Source organism: Perca flavescens, chromosome 3 (assembly GCF_004354835.1).
Source record: "Perca flavescens isolate YP-PL-M2 chromosome 3, PFLA_1.0, whole genome shotgun sequence".
Lineage (NCBI taxonomy): Eukaryota > Metazoa > Chordata > Actinopteri > Perciformes > Percidae > Perca > Perca flavescens.
Genome location: NC_041333.1, coordinates 15,098,481 through 15,120,622, shown reverse-complemented (window position 1 = coordinate 15,120,622; position 22,142 = coordinate 15,098,481). Strand labels below are relative to the sequence as shown.

Sequence of the window (22,142 nt, the reverse complement as noted above, 5' to 3'; positions counted from 1 at the left end):
TAAAGAGAGTGAGAGAGGACTGGAGGAGGAAAAAGAAAGGTGCATTGAATAATCAATACCGCCTTCTCGTCCCCACTCGCCTAGTGTTGTGCTAATGGTAGATTAATTGCTCTGCTATTTAACGAGAACAAGACAGAGCAGCCAGCAGTGTGATGTTTGATCGAGACACAGATTGCTCGATACGCCCCGAAGGAAGGAACGAAAAGACCAACGATTTTAACTTGAGTGCAGAAAGTTCAGGATGAATGGAGTAAAGGAGGGAGGGAGGAAGAGGACAGGAAAAGACGTGACTCTGAGGAGATCAAGGGATGAGAAACATTACTGCACGTAGTAAATAGCAAAAAATGTTTAGCTAAGGTGGTAAAAACTCATCTGATCATCTTATCAAATGACGGTCTAAACAGTTCCCAATCTTAACGTGACATTTTAAAATGTAATGTGCTTGTGATTCCTGTATACGGGTGGTGGTGAACAAAGAGTGAAATTTCTTCCTCAAATTGATACATTTGAAGAATTCTGTAGAGATCTAAAGATGTGAAAATGTAGTATCTAACTGAGCAGTGGTGCTTTGAGCTAAATGCTATTAACTATATATTAATTATTAAGTTCTAATTCTTTGTAAAGGCATGTTGGCACACCGCTAGAATTTGATCCATAATTTTATGGTCTAAATTAAAACTACAAATCCAAGCAATCCCAAAAAAAATAAAATGTCTCCAAGAATGACTCATTCAATTTGACTTTCTATTATCAGGCAGTAGGATGTGTCATTAACTAGTCAATTACACAGGGGCATTTTTTCCATACCTAAACAGATATTGTGATATAGCCTACTATATAAATAAAAAGAGTTCTGGTTATGGTGCTTTTTTCTTTTCTTTTTTTGTCATCCAGCCCTCAAGTACCAAAATGACAGAAAAGGTGTAGAATGCATGTGAGTCTGAACTCGTCATTGTTATTCTACTCTAGCCTCAGTTTGAGTGTATTGTTGTACTTGAAGCTTAGCCTGTTCCCTTGGTAACCTGATAACCAGCACTACCCATGTACTTACTGGCCATGCGTATTTGAAGGGAATGACAATGTGTCCATTAGTCCCATCCTCTCCTCCTCCTCCTCCTCCTCCTCCTCCTCCTCCTCCTCCGTCATATCCTCGGTGGTGGAGAGTCTGGGAGTTTCCACCCAGGATCCCTGTGCTGCCCGACCCAAAGGTGCAGGCTCCAGTTGGGATGACCCGGGCTTGGTACTCCTTGAGGCAGGCTTGGAAGAAAGTGTCACATTGGTCCCTGGCAGAGCAGCGCTGCCCCCCATTGGCCTGGAGGTCACAGCAGTCTCCCGTCTGCAGAAGGCCGAGGGGGTTCTGGAAGTAATGGATCTGAAGCTCGAACATCCCAACTGCACACACAGCCTGTCCAGAGAGAGGAGGAGGGTGGAGCGGAGAGAAGAGGAAAAGGGGGCGAAGGAGAGAGAGTATACGTTCATATTATCTATCATTAAACAGATGCAGTACAGCAAGACAATATGCAAGTTCTCACTGGTATATAGTGATGCAAAATCACAAAACGTCAACAGATGGATTGAATGTGTGGGTTAGTAAAGGTTAGGACACCAGACTCTGCACACTGTACACTTTAAAGTCAGGTTTATCTGAGTGTGCCTAAAAATGTCTGTCTGTCTGGAGGTTGTGGCTAACAAAGTTAAAGGGGGTGTGGGTTTTAAAATAAGAAAGTATTAGAGTTTTGCTATAGGAAAGATGTAGATATCAATAAAGCTTCAAAAATGGACAAAAAGCATTTCAGAAAGAAAAATGAAAGAAGCCTTCAGTGAGAAATGAAAATGAGTGGAACAATAGCTAATTTGATATGGACAGGAGTTCAAGTCTCTAAAGGACAGAAAGGAAGGACAATTGCGACATTTCGTGTAATTCTCTTATGAGCTTTCTTGCCGAGAGTTAGATAAAGTTAGGTAAAGTTCTAACTTTCAGCAGAGACTCCAGAAAATCACACAAGAAATAGTCCGGCACATAAGAACATCCCATCCCATTTTTGGCCCCCAAACTTTAACTGATGGTTTGTCCAACTTTTGTGCAGAACCACCTTTTGTCTTTTTTTTTCACTTTGAAGGAAACAAAACACAGTTATTAATGACAGATGCATGGTACCAGAAACTAAACCAACCAGAATCTCTTCACACATCTCGTCCTTCAATAGGTAAGATAGATAACAGCAATTTCACCTGATAAAGACATCATTGACTAGATAAAATATACAAGTGTGTGTGATTTCTGGCTTCTCTTCATAAAGTGTTTGATAGCGGACTTTCATGTTTTGTGCAATGTGTTTATCAGTATGTAACAAGACAATCAGAGAGCAAGTGAGAGAGAAAAAAGAAATGAGGACACAACTTGGATTCCCACAACTCTGCCTGACCTCCAATAGAGGAAACATCTTTTCTTTATCATTCAAATCATGCACAGATAACATTCCTGCTATATAATCCTGTTTAGCTCTCAACTTCCTTGTCTGTCTTTTTTTACTCCATCTTTGTGTCACCGCCACTCCCTTCTTATTTCGGGGTCTCACTCTCGCTTCCCAGGGGACGATGACACTAAGGGGACTCCTCCTCCCTTCTTTCTCTATCTGGGAACAAGCTCCTGTCATTTCTCTTTCTGTGGTTATCAACTCTTTTCTACATTGTTGCCATGCTCCTTTTCATCCGCCTCCCTTTCTTTTCTCTGTGTTCCCTCCCTGTTTAAAGATGGACTGAGGACACACACACACACACACACACACACACACACACACACACACACACACTAGAGTTAACAAGACCCCCTGGGAGTCTCAGAGCACCGGGGTCAGGTATGTGTGTGTATGTGTGCTCCTGTCTGTGTGTATGTCACTGTAGCAGAATAAAACAATGGCTTTGGCTTCTTCCATTGCAACAACAAGAAAATGAAGCCACTGTTATCTCAGTTTTTCATGAAACCTGTAATGATGAATAAATCTGAATAATTCACAGCCCTTTTTGGCATTCTTGCACAAACACTGAACGTAATTATCGCTCATTAAGTCCAGGAATGAGAGTCATGTATCCCCAGCGGTGTTGTACGCTTCATCGTGGACAGAAATCTCGACAACCAACAAGCTTTCATGTGTCTGCTGCCCAACACTGAGCAAGAATCTCAGTCACCCCATTGTGTTTGGTTTGCGTGTCCCTCTCCTGCCCCTGTCCCTGAGCTGAGAGGGGGTGAGGTGGGAGGGGTCAGGGGGATGGAGGGGTAGGGGGGTTGAACTGGTCTACATCAAAAGGCTTGTGGAGATACAGTGGCGCTCATCACTCTACATTCTCCTTTCTTCCTCTCCTCCTCTCGCTGCCCAAACCATTCCCTGCATACCAGCATTTCAGCGCTCAGTCGGACCAGAGAGAAAGACCCAGAGAGAGAGGCAGAGAAAGAGAGAGAGAGAGAGAGAGAGAGAGAGACAGTCACAGGGAGAGGGAGACACACACATGCACAGGGAGAGAAGGGGAGAGAGAGAGACAGACAGATAGAGAGAAAGGCTGAAAAAGGGAGAGCGACAGACAGACAGACACGGGGGGGAGAGAGAAAGAGAGACAGACAGAGAGAGAGAGAGAGAGAGAGAGAGAGAGAGACACACACACACAGGAGAGAGACACATGGGGAGACGGGGAGGGAGAGAGAGAGAGAGAGAGAGAGAGAGAGAAAGCGAGACAGACACAGGGAGAGAGACCAAGCTGAGGCTCAGACCGTCCCTGCAGGAAAGCTTTGGGCAGTTAAAGGATCACTACACCCAAAACCCAGGGTGTCTCACAAACAAATCATCTCCATCTAAAGACATTCACGGGTCACTACCAGAACGCTGTTCTACTGTGAAATGCAGGTGAGACTGTTAAAAGGCAGTGCAGCAGTTTGAACAAGAGCATTTAAAGGTTAAAGGAAAAGTTCAAAACCATAAAAAGCACATTTTTTCCTCTTAAGCACAGTGCTGCAGTTTCGACAGAACAGCTGTAGTTCACATTAACACTGCCAAACAAAGCAAACAAACAGAAAGAAAGAAAATGACGTGGAATGACATCTGATCAATATGTTTCAAAAATCAAATGTTTTGAATATCTCAGGGTTCTCACAATAATCAACAGACCTCGCTGTGAACGCTTTAATTGAGTTTCTTTGTGCCTAAATATCCCATATCTGAAAAGGCATGATTGCGTTCAAATGCAATTTGTTTCTCCTCAAATGCCATTGTATGAAACAATTATTTAATCTATTATTCGATTAGCAGAACATGTATAGAAACCGTTTGGACAACATGGTTCACCATTTCAGTAATATAAGGTGTGTTCAGCCCCTCACATGTGAAGACTTCCTGTTTGTCTTTGTCTTATTTTAAGCTATTTTTGTGGCATTTTAGGCCTTTATTTGACAGGACAGCTGAAGACATGAAAGGGGAGAGAGAGGGGGGATGACATGCAGCAAAGGGCTGCAAGTCGGAGTCAAACCCGGGTCCGCTGCGTCTAGGAGTAAACCTCTATATATGGGCGCCCGCTCTACCAACTGAGCTATCTGGGCGCCTTCTTTGTACATCTTTAGGTTTAGAATAATTGTTTAGAACTGGGGAGGTGTGTCAGCATTTATAATTTTTTTCTGACATGTTATAGACCAAATAATTAGTAAAGTTTGTTAGTATTTGGCAGATTAATTGATAAGGAAAATATGTTAGTTTCAGCCCTGTGCCATTGTGCTTCAGTCAGTATCTCAACACCTCAGCTAATCACACTGAAACTACAGATCTATTGAACTCTGGTTGTTTTTGGGTGACCTTTAAGACCAAAATGTACTTCCAATTGATTTGCTTATTAAAACGACAAATACATGCTGTTTTATGTGGAAAAAGGTTAAGCTTCTGATGTCAGACACATTTGAAAGACATCTGATGAAGTGTAAACTAATCAAATGAGTCTGGCAAACTGAAAATGAATTTTTAAAATTTGAAACTCACGTCGCAATATCTCCAAGGCTCACACTGCAGCATAGTGTGAGCCTTGGGAGGGAAGAATAAAACTGGACAACAGACAACGTAGTGACCGCTGGACAGTCAATAAGCTTCACTTATGGATCACTCGGCTCTGAGAGTGCATCTTCATGAACATGGTCTCCTGTCACCTGCATTAATAAATAGTCCCTAGCAGCAGCAGAGGACCAACAGTGTGTTTCTCACTGCAGTGCAGTCAGAGAATGGAGGGAATGGAGCGCGTGTTGTTCTTCAGCTGTGAAGAGGTTGCAGAGGTGCAAAGAGAGAGACGCAGAGCTGCTCGAACGTTCAATATTCACACGCCCCGGAGTTTATTCGGCTGTGGCCCCGGGCTCCACACACACCCAAGACACAGATGCTGGATGTGAGCTCAGTGTTCAGAAAACACACACAGACACACACACACACACACTTTGCTGGGTCCTGTCACACATCATAGGCACCCTGATCAGGCCAGCAGATCCAAATATGTCCATGCTGCCAAAATAATGCCCATAATGCCGTAAGCAGCTTGTCAGAATCATTTATACAGGTTATTGCAATGGCTCTGCTGTTATCTATCTATCTTATATATAAAACACTATGACACACACACAAAAAGTCTGTGTCCATGCAACCATGACATATAAAGACAGAGGGGACAGGAAAGTGGCTGAGAATTGCAAATAACGTAAAAATAAAATAAAACTGACAAGGCATTAGCAGGCAAACGGGTTAAAGATGGAGATGCAGAGAAATGCAGATGCAGTCAATCAGTGAATGGAAGGACGCTGAACAGAGGGTGTGTGGTGCGTAATTAAGGTGTAATGTCTCCTCCATTATTTCTTTGAGAAGGCATCAGTCCCTCAAAAATAATGTATGGATTTAATACTAAAATCCCCGAAATAAATCACATGCAGCAGCTGTAACCTGTTTCATGTGTTTGTTGTGCCTCATTATTGGTAAAGGGTGGAATAATAAACTCTGACTTCTGTATAATGCCAACGCACGTTTGCGGTTATATTTGCATCCGATGCTCCTAAAACAGGATTACAGTAGTTCTCTGGTGCGTGGGATAATAGACACCAGCGGGCTGAAACAACAGGTGGGCACAGCGCCATGTAGAAGCAGAATGAGGACAACACAAAAAGGGAAGTGACCGTGTGTGTTGTTGTCAGTTAAAAAGTCAGCTCCGGGGGTTTAAGTGCATACCGCCCGAAATAGCACTTAATCGGTGGCTTACCTGCGATTGTATCGTGAGCGCGATGAGAAAAATCACAGTCCGCTCCAGGTGGAGGTGTCCCCGGAGTCGGACACTCCTCATGTCTGGCTTCCCGGTGATCTTTCCGCTCCCGTTTCTAGGCTCGAGCCGAGTTATCCCGTGCGCTCTTGTGCTCTCCATCCTTGCGTCATGGGATTGGGGACCGTGTTGTGCGCTTTGGCGGTGGTGGTGTCCCCCTCCTCCTCCCTCCCTGCGTCCGTCCGTCCGTCCGCCCAGCTCTCCTCCTCTCCGGTCTTAAACCCTGAAACTCCCACAGAGCTACTTCATCCCGTCCAGGTCAGAGAAACCATAACTACGTCTGTCTTCGGTTACAATTAATCCCCCACCCAGCGACCCACAAACGCGCACCTGATCACCCCCTTGACGCTGTGTCCAGTGTGGATTACCACTGGGAATCACACATGCTCAAAAACACCCACAATGCGTTGCATAAACAAACTCCCCTCGCGCCGTATTCCTCCCACCACCTGCGTTAAGAGGCTTTAAATGTCCAATCTGCCGGCTCACTTGACTTGAACTCTCATCCCAATTAGCTCACACTCTCTCTTCTTCTTTTTCTTCTGTCTCTCTTCAAGCCTGATCCACGCACACAAAAACGAAAAGAAGAAACCTAATAGCATCTATATTCATGCTACTTTGGGCACCGAAGTTGATCGGTGTGAAATGATTTCACGTTGCGCTCTTCTCTTCTACGCGGCGGGTTGGTCATTTGTTCACCCAATACGAAGCCCGGCGGCGACAGATTCAGTGTGGGAAAACAATGAGAGAGAGAGAGAGAGAGAGAGAGAGAGAGAGAGAGAGAGAGAGAGAGAGAGAGAGAGAGAGTGGAGGGTGTGTCCTGAGGCAGGGAATATCCGTCTTTCAGCTCTTGTCCGGATGATTCCCAGCGCGCACCGATGCGCTCATCCCTTTCTCTCTCTCTCTATACACTTTGCGCAACCTGCTGAGCAGACCAACCCAAACTTTTTTTCAAATTATGTCACATTTGCGCATGACATGGGATTAACCTGAATGCGTTTCAGTTCTCCTCTGTGGGGTTTCTGTTTCCTCCCTACCTTTTGTAGCACCTCGCTGGTTCTCCTCCTCCAGTTTCAGGCCTCTGCTCGCTTCAAAGCTCCGCTGTGCCAATTAAACTGCTTTTCACAGTTTTGCTCGGGTGGCCTCTGAATGGGAAACGTAATTAAAATACCGCTCCGCTACGGATGGTGACATTGAAGTTATTCACAAATATATCGACAAAAAAAAGCTAGGAAACAAACACAAATCCGTAACTTTGGAGAGTGGTCTCTCTTGACGGTGAACAGCTATTGCGCGCATGGTCATGGCACACGTGCCTAAACGCACCTTTCACCTGCACACATTTCTTAATAAATGTTATCGTCATACCCACATTTAAGATCAGACTTGTACCGGCCTGTAGACTGTGAAAACATGCCGCTTCTTAATGATGCTGCCGGTGGCAATAAATACTAACCGGGTGAGCGCATAAATATAAAAGAGAATTGTAGATAGCATATTTTGAACATTGGCACCGGTCACATGGCATATTTTCCACATCTGACTTCCAGAGCTCTTCTTGTTGGATTCAGGACCTCGGCACAATGTACCTTCTTCATCGGATGAAATCTAATGAGATTCAGCCTCCCTCCTCCACGGGCTTGTTGCGCAAAAGCTTCCCTGACAACCGCTGGTGTTTCCGCGGCCTGGCACTCTGCAGCGACCCTTGGAGCAGAACAGAGGGCTCTTAAGGAGCAGAGGGTTGATTTGCATAGAGGAGCAGTGACCTCCAAACATGAGCTGAATTCTAACCAACCACCCGGAAACACGCAGACATCACTGGGCCTGCTCAGAGGCTGCTGTGTGAGCTTCACCTGAGGAAGGGTCAACAAACATCTGCGACCTTAATACTCTAGTCAGTGCGTCTTTTAATGGGAAGTCTTGAGTTAACGTATTTGGCACCATCTAATGGTCACACGTGTCCTTTTGTCCCTTTTGTCTATTTCTGCTGTCAAAACCGTCCAATATTAAATGGCAATATTTAAAAAAAAAAAACAGTTATCTCCTTCACATACACTTTTCCATCAAGTAGCTTCAAGTTAGTTAAAATCACTTTTATCACTATCATATCTTTTTTTTCAGTCAGCCTTCTCACTGTTAAGTGAAATATTCAACAGTGACTTCATGTTTTTTTTTTTGGATGGACAATTCACTATTTCCCCAAATGTCAGAATGGCATATTTGGGATCCACTCTTGAATTAAAAATTAAAGGTCTGAGGGTTTTAGCCCCACAGCATGAGTTTATATATGATGACTGGCCGGTAATGAAATGTGAACAATATTTTAAAGAGCAAACAAACAGTCACACCCTTAACTGTCAAAGAGTGCCCATGGATGCAGATATGTACCGTCACATACTGATTTTTGAGCTCACAGACAACTCCCACGCACAACCCACTGCAAAAGTTGCCTTTCAGTCCCTGCAACTGAAAGATCACTGTGTTGGTTAATGGAAAGGCACTAGGCGTGTTGCCAAGAGAATGAGAGACGCACGCACATACGCACGCACGCCACCCTGATGGCTAAGGTCAGCGCTTTCTCAAGGCAAAATAAGGGAGTGTGGAAAGGCTTGGGAAACTACAGAAGAATGTGCATTTCTGTGTACACTGTTGAGCTGACTTGAAGACAATTACTCAGGGCACAGTTTAAGTCCACAACAGGGAGGCCCTGTGTGCGCGGGCACAGTAGTGGAGTCTAAATTAAGCTTTTCAGGCCTAATTCACACATCACTCCACCCCACACTCATGAATCCAGCCTTTGAGAGGAGGCAGTGGTCCTTATTGGCCAGTAATTACTACAGTGTGTGAAGGGATGTGCTGCGAAACACACAGCAGGCATTTACTAATTGGTAAACACCAGACAATTGTATCTATTTGCATTCATTAGATATTTGTTTGAACACAGATTACTCAGTCTTCATAAAAGGAGGCCTACAACAATCAGAATTCTGAGGTACGTGTACTTTACTTAAGTATTTGAATGTATGCCACTTTATAATTTCACTCCACTACATTACAAAGACACATCAGTACTTTACAGATGATTTTGAAAATGTATAGATTATATAAATTACAATGCAAAATATAACTACCTAAACATATATGTAATATCTTGAATTAGCTCCTCCACAGCTCATTGGACATTAACAGGCTGATTAACACTGGCATGGGTCCTGTCTGCATAATGAGGATTGTTACTTTTGCTCCTTTAAATTAGCACTTTTATTTGTAAAAGTATTTTCACACTGTAATATTTTGTACTTCTGCTCTCTTTTTTTTTTTTTTTTTAAAGATTTTAGTACTTCTTTCTTCACTGGCTACAATGCAGTCGTGCGAGATCAGTGTAAAGCAGCTACTTATTCATCATCAAATGAATATGCTTTACATGAACCACTCCTGAAGCTAGAAATCAGAGGAGACTGATTTTATCTAGTGTAGTAGAATTGGTATTTCTACAATCAGCATTAATGCTACAGATGTGTTCCCAGTGCTGAATGTATAAAAATGAATGATCAAATTATCATTCGACATCTAATACAGTGTCAGCCAAGCAGTTACAACCCAAACGTTATGTTCTCTGGTTCCTGAATAACCATTGAGCCTTAAACAGACGGATGAAGAAAACTCTACAATAAAAAAAAAGGCAAAGTATGATGGCTCTAGAGCAGCCAGTAAATTATGTAATCTAATTGATTTTTAAAATATGCCTCAAAAGGCACAAAGGCCAAATAAAGACAAACATGTTTTGGTCGGGCATGTACCATGTACTTCAAAGCACAAATTGAATGAGACTCCAAATGGTTTACCTACTTTACAAGCAGGGGGGGATATGACAATTTGTATGGAGGCCCATAATGCTCTGAACAAAGTGATTAGAGTTTGAGTACTTTCTAATAAATACAGGACTAATATGAATTTGTATTTTTTTTTCTAAAAGGCCAGAAACTATTTAAAAAGTATCAATTGTGTGGAGAAAGTGGGCGCCCAGCAGTCTAGAGATCGTATCCAGCCAAGGACTAGTGTATGCCATCAATGCCCTTCTCTCACTACATTTCCTTTTGAGCTCCACTGTTGACTAATAAAGAAAACAAGTACAAATATCTTCCAAATATCTCATGAACCGTTCATCTCATCTACTTAACACTCGGTTTCCTGGGTACCCTATGAACCTAGCGTTTAGAATTTGGAGCATTTTGGACAACATTCGATATGGGATATGAATTAACTGAATAAAACGAAATGGCCGTACAATAAAAGGTTGAGTTAAAAAAAGTGCTGCCATAACGCTGGCTCTTGTGTCTACCCCTCACTATAAAAGTCCAGTTTAACTTTACTCAGAGCATTTTGCTGAGAGAAAACTCAATAAAACAGCATTTTTGCTGACACTACATATTAAACAAAAGTCAGACCCTATATCGTGGGGTTGCAAATTAAGTGCCTGGGGACCTTCTTTTAAGTTCATTTGGGGTACAATAGTTCTGGAGAAAGCTACAAGCAGCAATACCACAGGACAAGCTGTAGACCCTTTCCAAACAGGCACTGTACTAGTGCTGTTGTCGTTTTTTGGATGGAATAAAAATGCTCCCAAGTCTCACATAACCCCTGCAATTACAGATTATCGCTAGATATTTAAAGTTTCAGCAAAATTAATGACACCAGGCAAAAGTAATCAGTAACAAGAAATGATTAGTTATCAGTTGGGTTGATAATTCTTTTTTAAACTATTGGCGTGTTTAGCCCATCCATCCATCCCCTTACCACACCTGTGAAACACACCTCAACATCAGTGGTAGAAGAAAGAAGGTTTGTAGCACCATCTATTGGCATGGGACGAACTCCCACTGCAACATAAATACATATGAAGAAGTGAGGCAGAGCACTGTCTCAAAGAAAATTTATTTTAATTATGAAAAGAAATAAGCTCCAGGTACAATGTCTGGTAGAGCAGACCCTGGGTGCAATGCTTAATGAAAAACCAGTTAAAAAAAAAATACAGAAGACACGTCAAGTTGCTCATGAATTTCAAATCTCACTTTAAAAAAAAAAAAAAAAAAAAAAAAAAGTCAACAAGCAGGATTAGAAGAATAAAGAACTCCCCAATAAATTTACCTGACCATTATTTTAGGTCAAGAGTTCTGTCAGTGTGGAACGATAAAACACAGCAACTTGATGCAAAGAATGTATACTTACACGTAATCCTGGGGGGAGGGGGAATACACCGAACCGCAAAAACATTTTGGTTCAGGTCACTGCTGTACATTAAAAAAAGACCTGTGCATGTAAGAAAAAGAGCAGTCTGGAGGTTTTATTTCTTAGCGAATGAGATCTTCATGGCGTTCGCTTGTGTGATCTTAAAGCCTTGTAGTGCGTCTCGTGCAGCACCGGCCTGCACGTCGTTCTCAAACTCCACAAAGGCGATGTCGTGGCGACCAGGGACCAGACGCACCTCCTTGAACCCGGGGAACCTGAAGACAACAACAACAACACAGTCAGGTCTGGCATTCGACAAATAGACAAATGCAAAAATCAAACGCAGAGAAGAAGTTGCTACTGACTGGTTGAAGAGCATGGAGAGCATGAGTTCGTTTGTCTCCTCTGGCAGGTTGGTGAGGAAGAGGATGTGATTGGGGGGATTTTCTGCAACCTGTGAGGATGAAAGACAGTACAGGTCAGAATAGAACGACCAGGACAAAATGATAACATTTTATGTTCACGTTGTTTCAGGTTCATAGTTCTATTTAGAGGTTGTACCAGAATAAGTTTATGTGGTTTAATTTTCAGAAAACACCATATTTTTGTTGTACTGCACACTGCTGCAGCTCCTCTTTTCACCCTGTGTGTTGAGCTCTCTGTTTTAGCTACAGAGTGAGGCATCTCACTTCTGTTCCATCTTTGTTGGGAGTCGCACATGCGCAGTAATTGTAATTTCCCCACTGGGGATCAATAAAGAGTATAAATAAAAATAAGCACTGCTAGCCAGTCAGAAGCAGAGTATGAGGGCGTGCCACACTAGCAGCTCGGCGAGTATTATAACGTGTGATACAAAGTGATGCACGTTCGTCACGGAAGTAAAGGCGGGACTACAACAGAGCTGTTTGGAGCAGTTTGTGAACAGTGTTTTCTGTTGGAGATGGTAAGTCCCTTTGGGGTGGACTTTTGGCTTTTTCACTTTGTAAACCTATTACGTGCACAAAAAAAGATATACAACACAATAAAGGAAAGGGGAAAAAGCCAAAAAGCATACTATGAGCACTTTAACAAATGTTCGGTCAGAACATACGAACCTGCTGGGGCATTTGTCCAGGCATCATCTGGCCAGGGGGCATGGCACCAGGGTGCATCTGACCAGGCGCCATCCCCGGAGGAGGCATCATGCCAGGAGGGGGCATATAAGGCGGCTGGCCTGGTATGTGCATCATACGGGGAGCCTGGCTCATGGGAGGCATTCCCTAGAGAGTGAAGTACAACCGCGATGAGTGGGTCAGTAGCTGTGATTACATTCCCCCCTCCATCTTCATCCAGTAACCCTGATCTCACAATTGTTTGCTACCGCTATGTCACAATAGTTTATAAGCAAGTTCTGTTGCCAACAGTAATTCTACAAAATATAAAATAAAACACCTATTGCCCTACTTACAGGCATGGCAGTTGGTACCCCAGCAACCATGGGTGCAGCAGCTCCAGGTACACCCTTCTTAGCTCCAGCTCCATCAGCTCCTTTGACCTTCTTCTTCTCCTTTTTACGGTCACGCTCCACATAAGTCCCCTTCATTTTAGCTATGATGTCAGAGTCCAGCTTGGCATACTGGATACGCTGTAGGATTGTTATGCAGCAGAAGTTGTTATATTGTGTTAGTATGCTTTTTTTGGCATCTTGTATTCGCTATCCACGGTTTGATTAACCTACCATGGGTTTGTCGTAGAAAGGAAATCCCTGCATGGATCTCAGAGCATTGGAAGCGCTGTTAACCTCTTTAAAAATAACAAAGGCCTGCCCCTTCATCTTTATGTTTCGTGCAACCAAGATGTCCAAAATCTGTCCAAACTGCGAGAAGATGGCGTACAAAGACTTTTTCAACTCTGCAAAAACACGAACATGTTGAGAAACCATTAGTTTGATTACAGAGGCTCTCTGTGCGCTGTGTGTATTTACATGTAACATTAGCCAGAAACTGAAGGTTAGAAGGAGTAACTTACCATCTTTCTTGATTTTCTCATTCAAGTTGTTGATGTAGATTGTATGGTTGAGCCGTACATCCGGAGTGGTCATTTTCTAACCTGCGGATGAGAAATATTACTTTCAAATCAGTTAAGACAATTCATGATTAGCCACTAAGCAGCTAACAAGCTACAACAATCCTAGCCATACCAACTTCGATAGCGTGGGGTGAACGTTAGCTTAAAAGCTACCTACTAGCTATAGCTAACATTTTTAGCTTACTAGTTCTATGTATCTAGTCTATCGCTTACGCCTGGGGTCCCTCGCTGTCACAACAAACGCCCAAATAGGTTACTTAAGCCCATAAATGGGTTACAAAAGGTCTTGATAACCAAAAAAAACAACGATTTAACTGTTCAGCTCGATGTCGAAGATGTACTCACCTCGGAAGGATGAATGAAAACCCCGGCCTTCACAAATCCCGTGCTCTGATCTCGCGATAATAAACAACACGGGGGCCCGTTTTTCTGTGACCCATCAGATGCTTCTTCTTTTTCTTCTTGTAGGATTCCGCTGCTTCCCATCAGATGCTGTGCTTCTGCAAACGTTTAATCATAATTTTTGTATTTTCATAGCTGCTGTTACCAGCTGTTAACATGGTGCCACCATAGTATTTAGATAGGAACACATATTTTGATAGAAAAATGGACCCACGTTTTAATAGCTTTTGCGGACGGGACTGGGTTCTGATGGGAATGGGAACAGAAGGAGAGGGAATTAAGAGTCACCAGGGACTCTTTTTCTTTACTGTCTACAAACACAAGGTTGGTGGAAATAATTGTAATAGTGTAAAATGACACACTCAGTATTGCTACCTTAAAGTTGATCGCAATCAGCAAATAAACCAAGAGAAGAAGAAGAATGTTGATTAGCTCAGGATTGTCTATGACATGGATGTATTAAGAGAGGTGTATGAGCTCAGGCACAGAATGTGGTGTAACACCTGTTCCTGTTGAGGTTAAATTAGCACCCCTTTTCCGCCTTTTTAAATCGTCTTTTTTGCCTCTTAGGCAGGCTGCAGTTACTCGGACACATAGACTTAACTGTACAGCCAATGATTATTCTGCATGGATGTAAAATAAAACGTTATTTACTGCCAGTCTATCTTTTCCATGATCTGTACTGTAAAGTCAGTAGCAGTAGAGGGCGGTATGACCTTTTGGTGTATGATCCATATACGAAGAAAGGGAAGAAGAAGACGCTGCCTAATATGGGCAAAACACAAAACACCGGGCCCGTTAGCTCGCTGTGCTAGTCTCGTAAGTGGGCGTTGGATCTAGTTTTGTGAAAAATAACGAGCTAATTACTTTTGTGAGCAATACTCCTTAACAGGATGAAATTGTTGCACTTCACTTTCTATAAAAAAAGAAAATTGCATTCAACACCGAGAAAAGATAACTTCACTAACTTTCCGTACTGCTCGTTGGCAACAGTCAGAGCTAGCTAAGTTGCAAGAGGTAGGAGAGAGTGAAGGGTGGGCGGGTAGTAGAATGTAGTATGCATTACAGTGTGTATTGGCAATTGTCAAGAGCTGTTGTAACCTACCCCTTAGCAAATATGCACAACATATTAACTGAGCTACCACTTCTGTTAGGGTTAATCCAAAAGGAGCGCAGAAAAGATGTCAGTGGAGTTCCCCCTGCCACCACCACCACCTCCTCCACCTGCTCCAGGTCCACCACCTCCTCCAGCTTCAACGTCCAAGAAGAAGCTGTATCAGACTATAGCCAGTAGCAGGAGTCCTGTGGAGGGAGACCACACAGAGGCCCGCTTACTGCTCAGTCAGAGGGAGAGCAGGTAAGATTTCAAATAAGAATACCAACTTTTGGCTTGCACATTTAATAGGGGTGGGAATCACCAGAGGCCTCCAGATACAATATCATCACGATACCTATCCCACAATACGATATTATTGCGATTTCAAACATATTGCAATATTCTGTGATATATTGCAATTCATTACCTTTTTTCCAACTTCAAATTTTTCCCAATGTCAAATTATGTCCCCAAAAGGAAACTTTGTCAACATCTGTTTTATCTAAAAAGATACATTTCTCTGTTTGTTCCTCTCACTTCAGTTGTATTGCTGCAAAATGGGATTGTCAAGCAGACAAACTGACCAACACATATATCATAAAAGATCGATACTTGGCGTATGTGTATCGATACAATATTGCCACAGAAAATATTGCGATACTATGCTGTATCGATTTTTTCCCCCACCCCTAATAGGCAATGGTGGTAATGAATTCAAGTCACAGAAAATAAACCTGCATCTCTTATGATAATCAATTCATCATAAAAGTCAAGGACAAATGCCAAACATTCTTTTGTCAGTTGTGAGGCTTTCTTGCTTTTCTTTGTCTTATGGGATAGTTAATTGGATGCCTTCAGGTTTTTCACTGTTGATTGGCGAAAACCAGCAATTTGAAGACGTTACCCAGGGCTATAGGAAATTGTGATGGCCCTTTTTTTTATTGACAGACAGTTTACAAACCAAACGTTTAATCACGTAATTAAGTTGTAGCACTAGTAGTGTTACACTGGACTGCTTTATAATGAAAGGTGTTCCAAATATTTTGTCCATCTACATACGGTACGTATAAAGGTCGGTTGGAAACACCTCAATTTATGGTAATGTGATCCTGACTCAACGCTAACTACAGCCCAGTTGAATCAATGTCTCTCTCTGACCCTCACAAAGAGAGGATTAACATAATAGGATTTTTTCACAGCAGACATCCTGACTTGTAATTAGAGATGTACCGATACCAGTATCGGTATCGGCTCCGATACTGCCTAACACGCTGGTATCGGTATCGGGAAGTACTGGAGTTTATGCACCGATCCGATACCACGTAATAAAGCCCTAAAGAAAATCTACATTAAAGTAGTTTATTTATGTTCTTTTTCCGTTATAACTGACTGTCAAACTGGAGAATAAAAGAAAGTTCTGGGGCATTCATTGTTTGTATTTGTTCATGTTTCACAAAGAGTTTAACCTGAGCCAGACCGACAACAGAGATAGAAATCCTATCACATCCATACAGGGATAGTAGTATACAGCTGTTAAAACATAATAAAATATATGACACACTGGTATCGGACCGGTACTCGGTATCGGCCGATACGCAAGTTCAAGTATTGGAATCGGTATCGGGAAGCAAAAAAGTGGTATCGGGCCATCTCTACTTGTAATAATAGGAAAAGCACAGTAAAGGTGTCTTTCCTGAAAAACGGCTTTTGCAGGGGCTGTTCAACTTGATTGGAATGGAACAATGTGTATTTATGTTTTTGTATTCATGTTCTGTTGTTCAGTTTTAGGAAGGACTTGCAGTGGATACTGGTGAACACATATGTGCCCTCCCTCATTCAAGATGGTCCACAGTAAGTCAGTAAGGTGTGGTGTCAACACCTAAATCTACATTAAACTTCTATAACACAAACAACACTGTTACCACAACTGTTCTATGTACAATGGGGATAGTGTGTTATTCGTTTGGCCTGAATGCTTTTATGTTTAAGTCATTAATCTTGACATATTTGCCAGGGTGAGGCTGTGAGTGTGTTATTCACTTACCTTTCAGGTGCGGCCTGGTGGCTTTGTGGATGTCCGCTCACCTTCGACAGCCCCAGCTGAGGATTGACATGGAAACTGTTGTTCAGACGGCACTCAGCAGGGGATACACGACACAGGGTGAAATGTTTTCAGGTAACAAAAAGTGTTAACTCTTTTGAGCCAGTCTGTTTCAAAGGGTGTGGAAGGGGGGTGTTTATGTTGTAATGCATCACTCATTTTTAGTAAGGGCAGTGGTTGTTTTCTGGTAGCATTAAAACGTTGAAGGTTAAATACATCCCTCGACATTACTTGGTGTCTTCAGAAGTTCAAATATGACATTAAACTCCAGATGTAGGATGGAATTAAAACACGACAAAAATTTGTTCATCGGTAATAATTCATTCTTTGTGTTTCACAAGGAAACAACTAAAATACAATTTCACACTGTTTATGATGTTTTTGTTTTTTATGTTCTCAACATGTTGACAACATGGTTGACAACAACAAAGTTGACAACATGGCCCTGCTGGCAGAGGAGGTCTGTGGCTGTAAGGCAGAGCTGCTGTCGGGGGGGTTAAGTGGTAACAACGCTGCAGCCATCATCGCACACCTCTGGGGGAGACAGCCTGTCCTCATCCCGTATCCTATACCCAAACAAAACTGCCATGAACTAAATTCTTTATTTTGCGGTTGTTGTTTTTTTTTCTGCTACTTATGTCATAAAAGAAAAGTTTATGATTACAGGACAGGAGTCCTTGACAGTATGTACAGATATGATGAGGACTACAACCATGAGCCATGCCAGCGGAGCGGCCACAGGGCACACTGGGCAGTTGGTTCAGGTAAGATGTAGTCTATATCCACAACGTTCCACTTCCGGGATTGGTCCCTTGCTGCCGGAAATTCCACTGGATGTCACTCTATACATCCGGATGTCTGTTACCTTCTGCTTTTTTTGTTTTGGAATTTTAAACTCCGGTGGATTTCTGAGGACTATGGTTAACTGTCTCCTCAGATCTCTGCAGGGTAAATCCAGCTAGACTATCTGTCCAATCTGAGTTTTCTGTACGACTAAAACAACCTTTGAACGTTCCACCAAGTTCCTTTCCGAGGCTATTTTTCAGCAGCACCGGGATCTGCTGTGTGGAATTAGCCTCGTGAGACCGTCCTGATCTTGCGAGCTCCAGTTTTCCACTCACAGATCAGTCTGGCATCTCGAGATGGAGAAAATTTGGAGTCGGTTTCTGAATGTGTACTGCCTTCAGTCTCCTAGTGAGCTGTTCAAAATCGGCTCGAAAATGAAATGCGCTGGCTAACCACAACCGTTAGCTTGTAGCGTTAGCGTTAGCATGCTAACGCTAGCATGCTACGTCGTTCTTAATAGCAAAGCAATGCTACAACACACACAAGTTCACCATAATCTACAAAAGGACTACTTACATGTGTGCCCTCATTTAGAAGTCTCCCAGCTAATCCTGCCTTGTAACTGACCAAAGTTTGAGAAACAGGCTTTCTTTTACTGTCTCTAGAGTTAGCTAGCTGACATGCTCTACATCTGAGCTACTGAGCATGTGCGAGTGCAATCAAAGATAGTAGTGAAGAAGAAGATGAAAAGAGGTCTCACTCTGTAGCTAAAACAGAAACCAGGTGAAAAGAGGATCTGCAGCAGTGAGAGAGAGCTGTGCAGTACAACAAAAATATGATGTTTTTTGAAAATTAACCCATGTAAACCTATTCTGGTACAACCTTAAAATACAGTTATGAACCTGAAAATGAGCATAATATGGGCGCTTTAAAGCCCCTTTTATGTGCTAGAATCCTCTGAAAATAAACCTGGTTAACTGGTAATCTTGCTTTATGAAACACCTTTCAGCTCTCTAAAAAACATCAACGTGCCACAATTACCACGTCTATTTGTTCCAGGTGTTCTCCTCGGTTTGGACCAGGGGAGCGTAAGCAAAGAGCACACTCAACCTGATCCCACTCTGCCCTGGCTCTACCTCGCCGTAGACGGCAGCTCTTCCTGTCCTGTCGGTAGCACGGCAGTCAAAGAGGTTTACATCCTGGCTAAGCAGGGTAAAAGCCTGCACTACCAGCTGTGGAGTTTGGACAGCGTAGCACAGAGCAACCAGCAGCTGAGGAAGATGGACCCTCACAGAGCTAATGACGGGACCCAGTACGTGGTTCCTCAGGGAGGGGTGGAAGCTGGGCTGGCTGGAAAGGCGGTGTTGCTCCACACAAGGACACAGGAGCAACAATGAGTGTGACGCAGTACTCCATCTGTAAAACAAAGGACACAAGCGGCAGTTTCTGAGACTCCTAACACGCTGATCTGTTGAGAGGCATAACAGTGTACCCTCATTCTGCAATGTGATTAATACTACAGTTTAACCCAAAATCTGTAACTGCCTGACTTCCACAAGTTTTGGAATTTGTCCCAAAGGGCTTCAGAGTAATGATACTGTATGTGCTAGAGTTCTGATGTTGGGTCATTATGGATCCAGTTTATGGGATCATCTTATTTTATCTTTAAGATTCCAGCAGAATTTCCAGAAAGTACACTGCAATACAAAATGATCCATATCTCCTTCCCCTAGATCCATTCATCACTTTAATTTACAGAATGCAGTTTTTTTTATGGAGAGTTATATATTTGTCCTGCAGGTTTACAATTAATGGAATATATTTATACAATAAATTGTTTAAACTCATGATTTGATATTTTGTCTTCCTAATTCACTGCCTACCTGTAAATGTTTTGGGATATTCAGTCAAGGAAATATTTAAAGGAGACCTATTTAGCTTTTTCGTATTTTCTGTCATATCCATAATGTTACAATATCGGATGTTCATATTAAACGTGGCCAAAGCTTCAAATAAAGAGGTACACATTTGAAAGAAATCCCTGCCTCAGATTTCCGCGTCTGTGGCTCAGTTGGTAGAGCCGTCCTCTACCACTCCCTGGCCTCTGCAATCTGCATGTTGAAGTGTCCTTGGGCATACCACTGAACCCTGAATTGGTCCCAATGCTGCACCATCGGTGTGTGAATGTGCATAAATGTTTATCTGATGAGCAGGTGGCACCTTGTATGGCAGCCTCGGCCACCAGCGTATGAATGTGTGTGAATTGTGTCTGTACTGTACTGTAAAACGCTTTCAGTAGTCATTAGGATTAGAAAAGCGCTATATGAATGCAACAATTTACATTTATATTCTCCCTTGCAGTTAGTATTTGGCTACGTAGAGACGTCATTGAGAGACATAGACAGCAGAGCACTGATGTGGAGACTCCAGAGATCCGTAAACGCTGACCAATCAGTGCAGACTTGTCTTTTTCGGGAAGTGGCTTAAAGAGACCGGCACTCCAACAGGGCACCTCAGCATCTGTGTTCTCGCTGTCTCTGTACAGTCATTGCAGCTGAGAAATGACTAACTGGGGATTTCCACCGACTGCAGAACGTCTGCGGACCGGCTCCGCTGCGTGTCGGCTCCGTGCTCCGCCTTCCCTCAATACCCACCAGGTCCTGATTTGTTGCGCTGCGGCTGCGGACCCACGAAATCTCGCTAATTTAGGTAGAATAGAACCACAAACCAACAGTTTGTTTCCATCCAGAGGAGTAGAGGGTTAACAACTCTGTGCTGTGCAGGGAAATGGATGTTTTATTTTGCTTCTGTGCTCGACTTCCTGTCCCGCACTACCTGCGTAATTGCTGCGGAGCTCTCTGGCAAAAAATAGAAGCCGGAGTTGGAACGCAGCGGTTCTGCAGTCAGTGGAAATACACACATTGACTTTAATGTAAACCTAATGACACGGTCGCCATTACACAACTTTCTACCTGTATATAATATAGTTGTGACATCAAAACTGTACCGTCTCGACAGCTCCTTTTAAAAGGCGCAGTTTCTGAATAGAGGCAGCATGCATTTCAAATCAGAAAAGGATTTCTTTGTGACATGAGCGTTTTGATATTTTTACAATATTTGTATAGTATCTCGAATAATAAGACATCTCACTTTTTACAATATTGGACGCTTAAACACTGAAATGAGCATATGTTGGAGATTTGCAGTGTATGATCTGAGTTGTGTGATCTGTGAGCAAGAAAACAAACTGAAAACTCTTACTTCCAGTTTATTGCAATCCATGAGCTGGACAAAGCAGGGAATTAATATCAATTTTCAAAAGTCTGTCTGTGCTTTGCAACTTTAAAACACGCTGCCTTTAAAAATACAAAATGTAGTTGTGGATCCAGTTTTTCTTAAAGCAGCACCCAGTCTGAAAACCTGATAGTTTGCCATTTTACAAATATAGAGGATTTGTGGGCAAAGAAATATAACACTTTGTAAACATGAGATTATTCCTCTCTCGCAGTAGGTTTACTTCTCAGGAACTGGAAAAACTTGAGTTTGAATTCCAATTTCATGAAGTCAGGTGTTTAGCTAACACACACACGCCCAAACAGTGCTGCCTGACAAGGTTGGAGGATGTCTTGAAGAATCGAGACTGTTATGGCTGCATTCCAGTCAAGAAATGAAACATATGGTCATAAGCACTGACTTACTATCTAAATAGATCAATGTTGTTTCTTTGTAAACTACATTCTGCATACAAAAATGCAACCCTACAAACCTGTTTAATGTAGCTTAATGAGATTTTGACTTTTATTCGATTATGCGTCATCCGTTCAATCATAAGACACATTTCCAGTTTGAGGATCACGTGTAAGGGCCGGCTACACACTGGCTGCGTGGCTTGAGCGTGGCGTTTCTGTTGCGTGTCGGCTGCGTGGATTTTTCTATGTCTTTACACACCAGAAACGTGTCTGACGCGGCGCTGCTGCGGCTAGCCTTGTCTGTACACATGTATGTTTCCTATTGATTACTGCACTCGAGCAGCAGTATACTTCATGTTAAACAAATATATACTGATTTGATTACAGCAAAGATGTCGTCGGCAGTATTGACGGCAAAATAGGCTACAGAATATTTTGTTTT

At 42.6% G+C, this 22,142-nt stretch overlaps 3 protein-coding genes across 7 annotated transcripts in view; 1 reads left to right on the top strand and 2 right to left on the bottom strand.

The window, feature by feature from the left end:
• LOC114552547 (protein jagged-1b) overlaps positions 1-7,446 on the bottom strand; it is a 48,247-nt gene extending 40,801 nt beyond the window's left edge. The window contains exons 1-2 of one of the 2 annotated variants that reach the window (XM_028573436.1): positions 7,368-7,446; positions 1,052-1,405 (exon numbers count right to left, since the gene is read on the bottom strand). In XM_028573436.1, the coding sequence (XP_028429237.1) occupies positions 1,052-1,387 (336 nt within the window). In that variant the 5' untranslated portion in view covers positions 1,388-1,405; positions 7,368-7,446. Of the gene's footprint in view, positions 1-1,051; positions 1,406-6,273; positions 7,128-7,367 lie in introns of those variants that run through there. The other variant, XM_028573435.1, reaches the window with a different exon arrangement.
• A 3,800-nt stretch (positions 7,447-11,246) lies between these two features.
• On the bottom strand, positions 11,247-14,107 carry snrpa (small nuclear ribonucleoprotein polypeptide A). 2 transcript variants are annotated; one of them, XM_028572378.1, is made up of 7 exons: positions 13,972-14,107; positions 13,567-13,647; positions 13,277-13,449; positions 13,007-13,183; positions 12,654-12,818; positions 11,925-12,013; positions 11,247-11,834 (listed from the first exon to the last, which is right to left on the bottom strand). In XM_028572378.1, the coding sequence occupies exons 2-7, from the start codon at positions 13,637-13,639 to the stop codon at positions 11,675-11,677; spliced, it is 837 nt and encodes a 278-aa protein (XP_028428179.1). In that variant the 5' UTR covers positions 13,640-13,647; positions 13,972-14,107; the 3' UTR covers positions 11,247-11,674. The 2 variants fall into 2 exon arrangements, with proteins under 2 accessions (XP_028428179.1, XP_028428185.1); XM_028572384.1 differs by lacking the exon at positions 13,972-14,107 and adding an exon at positions 13,840-13,955.
• Positions 14,037-19,858, top strand: actmap (actin maturation protease). 3 transcript variants are annotated; one of them, XM_028572363.1, is made up of 7 exons: positions 14,037-14,352; positions 15,183-15,385; positions 16,907-16,975; positions 17,176-17,300; positions 17,657-17,786; positions 17,919-17,989; positions 19,071-19,858. In XM_028572363.1, the coding sequence occupies exons 2-7, from the start codon at positions 15,210-15,212 to the stop codon at positions 19,406-19,408; spliced, it is 909 nt and encodes a 302-aa protein (XP_028428164.1). In that variant the 5' UTR covers positions 14,037-14,352; positions 15,183-15,209; the 3' UTR covers positions 19,409-19,858. The 3 variants fall into 3 exon arrangements, with proteins under 3 accessions (XP_028428164.1, XP_028428170.1, XP_028428160.1); XM_028572369.1 differs by lacking the exon at positions 14,037-14,352 and adding an exon at positions 14,602-14,847; XM_028572359.1 differs by lacking the exon at positions 14,037-14,352 and adding an exon at positions 14,603-15,045.
• The last annotated feature ends 2,284 nt before the right edge of the window (positions 19,859-22,142 follow it).

Bases quoted from the DNA above. Each gene is read 5' to 3' on its own strand.
- snrpa (XM_028572378.1), bottom strand. From the start codon at position 13,639: ATGACCACTCCGGATGTACGGCTCAACCATACAATCTACATCAACAAC. The intron at 13,450-13,566 runs GTAAGTTACTCC...GTGTTTTTGCAG, and splicing joins TGAGAAAATCAAGAAAGATG to AGTTGAAAAAGTCTTTGTAC. The intron at 11,835-11,924 runs GTCAGTAGCAAC...TGTTGTCTTCAG, and splicing joins CTCTCCATGCTCTTCAACCA to GTTCCCCGGGTTCAAGGAGG.
- actmap (XM_028572363.1), top strand. From the start codon at position 15,210: ATGTCAGTGGAGTTCCCCCTGCCACCACCACCACCTCCTCCACCTGCT. The intron at 16,976-17,175 runs GTAAGTCAGTAA...CTTACCTTTCAG, and splicing joins CTCATTCAAGATGGTCCACA to GTGCGGCCTGGTGGCTTTGT. The intron at 17,787-17,918 runs GTATCCTATACC...CAGTATGTACAG, and splicing joins AGACAGCCTGTCCTCATCCC to ATATGATGAGGACTACAACC.